We start from the raw sequence: 10,990 nt of genomic DNA, 5'->3' as shown, positions 1-10,990 counted from the left end.
AGTGATAAATACGATAAACTTCTCCAAAGCTCTAGGGCGGCTACAAATGTACATGAACAGAAAATGATATCAAAGATTGTCACACTGTGTTTTCTTTTCACGTCAAGTTTCTGAATCATTACTCACACATCACCAAAGATTTCCCTGTCAAAGCCTCCACATATTGACACTGTTGTTTCTAATACACCAGTTAAATCTGCAGTTACTCCAGCAGCTGTTCCTCTCTTAAAATTCAAAGTCACAACAATTAAAAAAATCTTTATATATTGTTAGTTCTTTTAGAAAACTATACTTGCAGAGATTGTTGTGTATTTTCAATGTGCCATGTCAAGTGTTTGAAACTGGGTAAGAGGAGTGTGTCATGGCACCGGTGAATGAAACCTCTGATACTCAACACTGAAAGTCTTATTGATAGCATTATTGGTAAAATGTTTGATTGTTGATTCTGTGAGCAGCTTTTTTTTACTTTAAGCCCAAAAAAATGGATATTGAATATTCTAAATTATAGTTTCTCACAGATGTAAATTAGACTTGAGGTAATGTTGTGTGTATAATATATGGCTCATGGCTCATGGATCAATGACGTCATCAGGCTGAACTTTTTAGCTCAATGACTCTGTAGCCTCCTGTAGTTTGAGTTTATGGTAGTCAGGGGCCACCTACTGGTCAACTAGAGTGACAGCAAGTTGATATCAGAGGAAGGAGGGATTTAGCTCCAAAACCATACTTTCTCTGTGCAATTATAGAATCTGGATTTGGGAATTATTTTCACGATGAAAATAACCAGCTGCATAATAACAACAAGGTTTTTTCAGATATCATAACACACAAGGAAGCATTTGATGGAACAAAAACAAGCTGATGCCATATTCAAACAGCAGCATATCTTTAATCTTCCTGGTTCAAAAGTTTATCAGACACCAGTAATCCACAATTGCCTTATGTCTGAGATACAAAGCCGTAGCAGATAAAACCCAGGCCCTCAAGGTACCACATATATCTGGGATGGTACTAGGTACGTAGATATCTAACGATTGCTTCATGATGATTACAGTTCTTGTTTGATAAAAAACAACTTTGTAAATAGAGAAAACAGACATCACCGTAACACCAGAAGTCTGAAAAGATAAAACATATTCAAATAATAACTGAGATGAGGAGAATCAAATGCAGCTTGGGATAAGATACTCTGACTTAATATACATATCTGCTTAGGTTGAACAATCCTACAATACACACACTTGCCTAGTTCTCATAGTAGGTATAAAAAATAAATAAGGAGGTGGTCTGATGACCTAAATTATGTAATTGTCATAAAACATCGTTTAAGAAAGTTGAAGAAATCCTACATCCTCCCTTTCTTCATTATCAGCACAAACTTTTTTATGGTTTCCTTTCAGGCCCCATCACTACACGAGTGTATAATGCTGCTGGAACAATTGACAAAGAGACACAGGTGAAACCCCCTTGATAGAGTTCAATAATTAATAGAAGAAGAAAATGCCAAATGCAGGATATGAGGGGTAATGGTTATACAGTGATTTTTTTTATGTTCTTTTATCAAAAGATATTGCGAAAGCATGGCTGATATCTTTGACAGAATTTGATAATGAGTAATAAAATGACCATAAACGTACATATTCTGCCCTTTCCTCAGAAACAAAGTCACTCTGCTTCAAGAGGGTGTTCTTCAATGTGTTTTTGATATATGTCCCCATCACAGTGATAGTCGTCATGGGTTATATTATGAGCATCTGCACTTTGTCCTATACTTTGTTACTCATGGCTCTTCACTCAGTTGGCAAAAACAGCTGGTGCCCACACAGTGCTGCACAGTATGGCCTGTTGGGTGCAGTGGTTTGGATGTTGACATGAGTGGAGGACAGGCAGCTGTCTCCGCCTACGTAAAGAAACATGATCCTGTGCCTTGGTGGTAAAGTATCAATGCAATGCACAGTAGAGGGTAGAACACACACTTGTTCCGCTCGAAGGGTTGGTTTATGTTTTTGACGTCAATGTCTGCTGGTCTTCGAATGATCGCGTGTGTGTTTAAGTGGATACAGTGAGTGTGTGTGCGTGTGTGTGTACACTTGTTTTTGTTGCCTCAGTATAGGACCTTCTCCAACATTTACACTCATGGCGACCAAAGTGAGGCCCTCATGAGACATCATTTCTGAGGTACTATAGTTGAGGTTGAGGATTAAGATGTGAATCGTGGTTCAGGTCAGGGTTAGAAATTAACTGGTCATCGATGAGGCTAGAGATATGTTTTTGGTTAATCTGTTCACACTGCAGTGTCCCAACTAGACCTAACCTTGTGTATGCCCGTGTGTGTGTGTGTGTGTGTGTGTGTGTGTGTGTGTGTCTGTGTGTGTGTGTGTGTCTGTGTGTGTGTGTGTGTCTGTGTGTCTGTGTGTAGTCCAGGTATTACCTATATCTGTTTACAAAGTCACATTATGAGGGCATGTGTGCTTTACATTTTAAGGTGATAACATGTTTTAAGGTTACATTAGGTTAAAAGTTATGGGTAGGCTAGTTCTAACAAGTCTCCAGAAAATCAATGTAAGTTAATGTAATGCCCTGTGAAGTCATAGAGACTCAGCTGTCAGGGTTAGAATATGGGTTTGGATAAGGATAGGGTTAGGCATGCAGTTGTGATAATTAAGGTTAGGGTAAGGGGCCAGGGAATGCATTATGCCTCCGATGAGTGTCCTCACTAAAATAGAAATACAAGGTTCTGTGTGTGTGTGTGTGTGTTTGTGTAAGGACACTGGGCTCTTGCAGTACTGCACATTCTTGGGGAACAGCTGTGGAGTATTGGACCACTGGCTGCATCAGGGTTGTTTTAACAGCAGATCCACGTCTTTGCTTTGACACATTTCTCAAACTGAGTCGCCTTTGATCAGCCGCTTTTGAATTTTTTCTGGATTCATTAATCGCTGTCATCCAATTACCAACAATTGTAAATAGACAGAAAGGCAACCTGCGACTCAAGGAGACCAAATTATTTGTATTAATTTATGAGTGGAAGTAGTTATTCTGTAGACTTGACACTGTGCATCATCATTTGTCTTGTTTGTTTGCTGAGCTCTTTTCCTCTGTGACGCTGACAAGATGTATGATATAGAACACGTCTAAGAGAGGGAACACGCTGTTACTAATAACAATCAATGCAGACTGACTGTGACCCATACATTCCTTTTGCAAATGAGAACACAGACTCTTAAAGCATTTTAGGAATGTGTTGAAACAGTATGGGTTGTGTCTAATGTGATGTGACCACCTGAAGCTAAATATACCACCAGGGTCAGTGCTGATATGGTATATGAGTTATTTAAAGGATTTGGTGCTGTTTAACTGTGTCACACTCACTATGTGCATAAATGAGATTATGAATACCAGAGCATAAGAGCATTATCCACTCTCCCCCCACCTGGGTTTTGGAGGAACAGATGCCAATTAGAGCATGGTGACTTCCTCCTAATGAAAAAATACACACAGATACACACACACACACACTAGATATATCACATCAGCACCAGATGTTGCTGATCCTGCACCTGCATCATCAGAGATGATTTCAGGGCCAGTGTCTGCCATCTGTCTGCTTCACTGAAAAACAAATCTCTGCATGACCTCCCAACTACAATGTATTTAAGTCTGCTTGTTGCATAACATAATATTTGGAGCGCTGCCAGGTGAAACCTATGTGTTTCAATGCAAAGAACCACATGACTGATATCAGTTGTAGTAGAAAACTTCACACTAAATAATTGCTCCTGGAGCACGTACCTACACATAAAGATGTGCCCCATATCCCTGATCTGCTATTAAACTTGGTGCAATACAGTATACAGGATTTTTTTCCTCTTCTTTATATTTAAAAAAAGGGGAATTTTTCAACATTTTTAGAGGAATAATATTCATGAGTGTGCAGATCCAAATAAAAATCTGGATCTATGTATTTAAATGTTGTTTTGTGCGGGGGTTGTTGTGCCTTGGCGGAAGTATGTACTCTACTGAGTGTCATTTATTGAAGCATTTATTCTCATAGATATTGAGCTGTGACTTAATAAATCATCAGTGTGTAATGATAGCATCTCATATGATAAGATTAGGGGAGCAGATGAACACGAAAGTCAATTGTAAGATAAAATATGCCTTTAATGCAGGAAGCTGCTGTACTGTGCATGTAAATTCAACATGTTATGTATTTGGTTTGTGTAATTTTTCCACACAGACTCCAAATGGCCACATTCTCACACATGAAGGGATTGTTTGGCCTCTGCTTTAAGACTGCAAAGGTCTGAACATGAGGTGGAATCAAATTTGAAACATTCAAAGTGTGTATCGCAATCACTGGACCCAGAGGACGCTGCCAGGTTAAACATTACTGAGTTGAATCTTTGGATTGTCAAATGAGTCCATCCACCCTGGACAGGACAGCAGTATATCACATACAGATTAAACAGTTCTAACTCACAATCACTACTATGGCCAATTTAGAGTCTCCAATTAACCTAACCTCAATCTGCCTGTCTTTGGACTGTGGGAGGAAGCTGGAGCACCTGGAGAAACCCCTCACAGACATGGGGAGAGGCCCCAGTCTTGAGTCTTCAAACCTAAATCAGGTTGCTTTTCAGTGTTGATCTTTATGACCCATGTGACCATTACAATGGCAACACTTTTAAGTGATACCACTCCTGCTGTGGAAACGAAACTTGTATATACTTAACAAAAGAAAACTGTTTTTCATCAAAAAAAAAAATAATTTGTGGTCACAATCAGGTATTTCACTATATCGTGGCCTTTAAGAAAAGGTGTGAAAACAAAGTAATGCAATCTTTGTTTTGAAAGTTTTTTCATAGCATCATAATCATTTATATGAAATTCAAACCAAACCTGAAGTAGTGAGGTTTTCCTGTGACAACAGAAACATCATAGTTAGTGTTACCTGTTAATTTTACAGTAACTACTCAGTTTCTTATCAGATCATTTCTTCTTCCTTTATCAGTCACTGGAACATTAACTTTTAACTGTCAGTCCCAACGGATCAAGTCTGCAGTCACGTAAGGCCACTGGAGCCGCCAAACGACACAATGCCAGACACAACACAACAAGCCCCAGGAGAGTTAAGGGGGGGATAGAGTTTGTTGGACAATGGCGGAGAGGGGAACTCATCCAGGAGAAGGAGCAGGAGAAAAGGTGAGAGTTTGTTTGTTTGGGGAAGAGGAACTTCCTGTTTTTGAAGCTGAGTCGACTGAAGTGGACACAATAGCTTGGTCAGAAGGTTTGTGAAGTTGAAAGGAGGTATACACTAGAACTCCATCATTTTCATTTTATAAAGTAGAAAATGTGTTAGTAAAAACACAATCTATACACTCAGCAATGTTACACAGCCCCTCTGTTAATTTATTAGCAGGTGCATTACCACCAATAGTTACGAGATATCACTGTCACCATATGGTTCACAGACTACCGTGCAACTTTACATTTCAAAACGACTTTGTTTTTAACTGCAGAACTTAGATTAATGTCCAATGTAACGTGATATTTGGAGGAAATTGTTCTGAAACTTGCAATAACATTTCATTATGATTTATTGGCATTTCATTTTTGGCAGTGATCAATGGGTTTAACATTTATTCACTGGGAGTCAGTCTTTGTAAATACAAGGTGAGAACTGACTCACAGCTGACTAGAGATTTTCTGAAAACACTCCCTGGTTGGAACAGGGAAGTGGGTCACTGGGATATGTCCTGCTCCAGCACCATGGACAGAGTTCTGCCTCTGGTGTTGTGGTTTCTCGAAGGCCGGCTGACACACTGGTGTGCAGACAGAATCATAAATCAGCTAATCATTGATCAGAATTTGTACGTTTTTTTAATATGTGATCTTTGTCAATAAAATGTTTTCCAGAATAGTCAGTTTTATTGTTAAGTGCTGCTATTGAAACTGGAGGTTTGGAAGTAAAGTTAAATAAAATCATTATATTGTTGATGTCAATATGAATTCCGGTGACGACAGATGACCATTTAAAACCAAAGAACAGATCAAAGGAGGGGAGTTACATGAATGGGAATAACAGTATGTCAGTGATTCTGAGCATTGTTTTAATGTTCTCAGATACTGTATGCTGACATGAGAAAAATCAATACTTTACAGAACCCTCTGAAACACAAATGTGTGAATCATGCTTCCATATCAATCAAAAGGATTAATTGTTTTCAAGGCAATAATTAATTCCAACTAAATTCAATGACAAGGTTCAGTCATTCAAATCAGTGTGATAATGAAATACTGTGTAGGACAAAAAACAAGGAGGGAAATAAGACATTTAGTTATGTTATTATTTTCAGTGTAGTTTATATAGTAGAACAACTGTTTATTTCTACAAGTAGTAGTTAAGACTTGACTTGTTGATTTTGAGTCTCACTATGCAGCATTTCTAATCAATACATAAAAATCTAATAAATTGATTATAACACATTATAACTGAGCTGTTTCGCCTAAAATGTCCATATATCTGCTTGCAACTACATTTCCGTGTGTTATAAACCCTTTATTAAATCTTTATATGCTTTTTATAAATGCTAAATAGGGGAATTAAAGTAAAGTGTAGCTACATTAGGTTTCAGTTTCTAAATTGTGCAAATTCCCACACCCTCTCTCCTGTTATGACTAATACTGGGTGTAATAGTCAAAAGTCAATTTCTCAATCAATCATAGTGTTAGAACTCCTCTACATGCAGTAACAGCTGCTTTACATTTATCCCTGTGGGGGAGATGATTTCTTCCTTACACTATCTGAACAATTTGTGTATCTGTCCATGCTCGGGCCTGTTTGGAAAGATGGCTGCAGGGGGGTCGCTCCATTAAAAAAAAGAGAAGCATGACAGGAATGAAATGAACTGCAACGGAGCAGAGAAACCTACAGAATGAAATTAGAGCCACATTAACACTTGAGTGTTCTCATGCATTCATCAGAGTTATTTGATCTGACGAAACAAAAGCAGGTCAGCTCACCACCACATCATTTATCATTAGTCATTGAATCTTGTGCAGCGATTGTTTCCTTCAGCTCCAGCCCCTGTCTACCGCCTTCTCTTTGCATATTGAGGTGCGTGTGGACGGTATGTACAGTGCAAGCAGCGAGAAAGGAACACAGGGTGACAGGGCATTTTGCACCTCTCTCTTTCCCCTTGAGCAAAGTTACAAAAAGCTGCATTCTTTCCACAGATCCCTGTGATAACACAGGCCGTGCTGCCTTTGAATACCAGGTGAACTTATTATTTTGGAGAGCCTTGAATTCCTGGACCATTCATCCATCTCGGGCCGCTCCTTTGAACTCAGAAATGTGTTTGCTTGACACTTCACACATGTCCCCTAAGAGGATTCATTTTCCCTCAAATCACTCTCTGTATTCAGTCTCTTTACAGTGGCCGCTCTATTTACACAGTGCACTTTAGCAATGCAAACAGAGAAGGCCGTGCATTTGAAGTGTGCAACAAAAATCGATAAGGGACAGAATTTGTCTTTGTTTTAAAGATTTATAACATGGAAGTCTATTGTCGTTTATCTTTACAACTGAAAATATTTCATTGATGGACAGATACGAATGAAAGAGGTGAAGGTTGTGGTGAATCAGATTTAATTCGCAAACAATAAATGCTTGATACAGATTTAAAGGTGTTGTAACTCTTGATGACACATAATTCCCACATTCATTTAACAGTCTCATATGTCTCCCATGCAATAATACATTTCCAAATTCTAAAATAGTAAATGTGTGATCTATAAAACAATGAATACAAGAATTATTTGATAATAGAATGATGCAATGTAAGTATGTACATTAATGCACAGTGTGCATGTCTTTTTCTCTCTGTTTCATCAGTGCTGCTGGTCCGTCTGCACACCTCCTGCCGACCTGACAGTCCCACTCAGGCAGGCACAGCACTCATGTCCTGATACAGTATTAGTATCCATCACTTCTAGTGTGCATGCTGCGTCCTGCAGAGCTCTGCTGTGTTTTCCACCGTCTGTTTTCTGGTACAAACTGACGTCTTTGTGGCATTTCGGCCTTCCCGCATCAGACACGTCTGTCAGCGGCCCTTTCTTTCCCTCCTCTCTCTATCAAAGGAGTGACATGTGTCCAGGTGCACGCCGCACTCTTTCTCTCCTACACTTGCTGCTCAACAGCTTCTTTGTTTTTGTTTAGCGTTTAGTTTTTCGACTCTGAGCCTCTGGAGATCCGCCTCTGTTTGACGGAGCAGTTTTCTTGGGCCTGCTGGCCAAAGCTCTGTGGGACGAAAAACATTGGTCACATGATCAAAAACATAATTAAAATGTAAAGGAGATTGGTTTACACCTAAATCTAGAAGACAATTTCGACAGCATCAATTTATTTTAAAGTGTATCGTCTATCCTTCTTACATGAAATTCAATATAGATCAATATATAGTCTAAAAACCTTTTGTTTGTTACAAATATTTCTCCAAAAATTGAGTGATGAGCCATTAAACTTAAATCTCTCTCAGATCTATAACCTCTTTTTATTCATTTTAATAATCTCTTTTTATTTATCTTTAAACAACCTGCTCTTGCCTCTCGTAATAATCTACCACTTCTATTCTGTGTATTAAGATTTTTTCGTATTTATTCCTAATATACAGGTGCATATCCCTTGTTAACGTATACAGAAAGCTTTATATGTATGTATATTCATTGTGTATAACTCATCATCACTGAGGAACTTGTGGGTGTTTTATCTCAAAGTGTTTTCCTATGATTTGTCTTATGTATTTTTTTTTCTAAAGAACGCCTTTGGGATCGAGATCATTTATCTCAAGATGTTTGTCCTACTCATAAACATTTGAGTGATTCAAAACTCACCTGAGAATTCGGAGTGTGTTGCTGAGCAGACGTCTCTTCTCAGATTTAATTTCAGGGCTGCAAAAGAGTAAATTGTATGGTTATGAAAGATCGACCTAAATTACTTCAAAGTCACTCTAAATGCTTTATTGATATTGTTTTAGTTAAAAGAAACCACCACTGGCATGAGAGCATCCAACATAGTTACTGTTTTACTCTCAGTATCCTAAAACAACTCTTATCTTTACAGGCTCACTATGTTGCAAGAAAACTGAACCCACCCACTCAGCAGTTTTCATTCCTGAAGAGGTTTAACCATGAAGCCCTTGTCACCACAGTATGCCCTGTTTCTCTGTGGTGACATTATTTGTTTGTCATTTTTAGGAAACATGAATGCTTGACTTGGCTCCAGACCACTGTCAAATTTACTGTTTAGTCTTTGCAACCAGTCAGAATCAGGTGTTCTGAACCTTGCTTTATTATTTTGAGGATCCCACACACACGGTTTGCACTGCAGTGAAATTTGATTGTCCTCAGACTGAACCACTCCTCATCCTCTTCAAAGGGCATCAACACCTGGCTCTGCAAACAGCTCTTAACTCACATTGGCCTGTGACTAATGCTCGACAGTGTGGCTTTGGTTCTGCATGGAATGCTTGAACCCCCCCATGACTCACCTGTGACTGCAGAAGTTGGTACAGGATTGATCATCAGGTTTGGCACAGCTGCAGCGGCCAGTGGACCTCCGGCGCCGGGACAGAGCGCTGCCGAGACCATAAACTGTCGTCTTACTGCAGAGAGAAGGAGCGACTCAGTATAAACACACTGCAGACTTTGGTCTTTGATACTTCATGCTGTTATATATAATGATAGCCTGTTTGACTTGCAGATACTGAGTTAAATGCACAATGAACCTTTGTGCTGAGACTTGAATTATTACCCAGATTTGGCTGATTGTCCAAAATATGAATATATCTGTGTGTGTGTGTGTGTGTGTGTGTGTGTGTGTGTGTGTGTGTGTGTGTGTGTTCTCTTGCTCACCTGGGCGTATTGACCCAGATGATATCCAGGTGGCAGAAGTAGTGGCACTCTGAGTCCAGCAGGCTGCTGCAGGCACAGCGCCTGGTCCTTAGTCTTTGTGTTGGGATCCAATCGGCAGCCTCCTCTTTCAGCTGCTTGTTTACAGGAAGACTCAAACCTGTTTGAACACAAAGAGCCACTCGCTCCGTGAACATCAACACCTGATAAAACCAAACCAGCTCCTCAGTGGCTCTGTCTCACTATAACTACTCTGCACTTTTTCAATACTAAAGACATAGAATTGAGACAGTATATAAAATCCAGGATTTTTCTAAATCGGGGGCCTTAAAGGTGCCACAATTTACACAGAGGGGCCAATTCTTCAGTCTTAAGTCATTCCTTAGCCACACATCCTTTAATTGAAAAGTGTTCACATTGTGTTCTTCAAAAAAGCTTACATAATAAAAATTCTTAACAATTATTGTTGGTATCAAAGTCACACAAACAAATTCTATATTTCTTCTTTATTGTTTTGGATTAAAACAAACAAAAACAAGAAAGAATTGTTTCCATTTTCCTTCTACTTTTATGACAGAAATTAATTTCAGAATGCATACCAAGATTTAGGGAGAGTAAAAATCATCTTGAGATCATATGAACTATTATTACGTTAAAATACATCCTATGTCTACTTCTGAGCTTGTCAAAACACAACATAACAAAATACAATATGTGCGCCACTGTGAACAATATGTTGAACAGAAACCAAAATTGAATTGCTTCTGTAAATTCTCTTTCAGCACAACCAAGAAAGTTTTTTTAGGCTGACATATAGATTCATGAGCCTGCTCCTAAACTCATGCACCCTCCGAGACAAGAATATAAAGTGGCTGTTTTGTTCATAACACTCCACAGTATTTCAAAATTAGACTCACCATCCTGCATGGAGGCCCAGAGTGAGATGAAAAGAAGAACGCTGGTGTGAGCAGACATAGCTGACAGCAGATGGATGGAGCACTCGGAGTGTCTCTTCTCTGTTCTCTTACAGCTGTGTTGTTAATGTGCTGCAGGTGCCTGAGCTCTGCCTCTTAAACGT

At 39.0% G+C, this 10,990-nt stretch overlaps 1 protein-coding gene across 1 annotated transcript; it reads right to left on the bottom strand.

The window, feature by feature from the left end:
* Window positions 1-7,632: 7,632 nt before the first annotated feature.
* On the bottom strand, window positions 7,633-10,990 carry LOC138413511 (endothelin-2). Its single transcript, XM_069537298.1, has 5 exons — window positions 10,830-10,990; window positions 9,916-10,072; window positions 9,552-9,665; window positions 8,896-8,952; window positions 7,633-8,302 (listed from the first exon to the last, which is right to left on the bottom strand). Exons 1-5 carry the CDS (start codon window positions 10,885-10,887, stop codon window positions 8,218-8,220), a joined length of 471 nt encoding a protein of 156 aa, XP_069393399.1. The 5' UTR covers window positions 10,888-10,990; the 3' UTR covers window positions 7,633-8,217.

This window comes from Paralichthys olivaceus, chromosome 13, assembly GCF_024713975.1.
Source record: "Paralichthys olivaceus isolate ysfri-2021 chromosome 13, ASM2471397v2, whole genome shotgun sequence".
NCBI lineage: Eukaryota > Metazoa > Chordata > Actinopteri > Pleuronectiformes > Paralichthyidae > Paralichthys > Paralichthys olivaceus.
Note: the sequence above shows the minus strand (reverse complement) of the source record. Positions and strands in the feature narration are given on the sequence as shown.

What these genes read in the sequence shown, in the direction of transcription:
- LOC138413511 (XM_069537298.1), bottom strand. Translation starts at nt 10,887, where the DNA reads ATGTCTGCTCACACCAGCGTTCTTCTTTTCATCTCACTCTGGGCCTCC. An exon ending in ACCAACTTCTGCAGTCACAG is followed by an intron (nt 8,953 to 9,551) that starts GTGAGTCATGGG and finishes ACTCTTTTGCAG; the next exon opens with CCCTGAAATTAAATCTGAGA. An exon ending in AACACACTCCGAATTCTCAG is followed by an intron (nt 8,303 to 8,895) that starts GTGAGTTTTGAA and finishes TTCGTCCCACAG; the next exon opens with AGCTTTGGCCAGCAGGCCCA.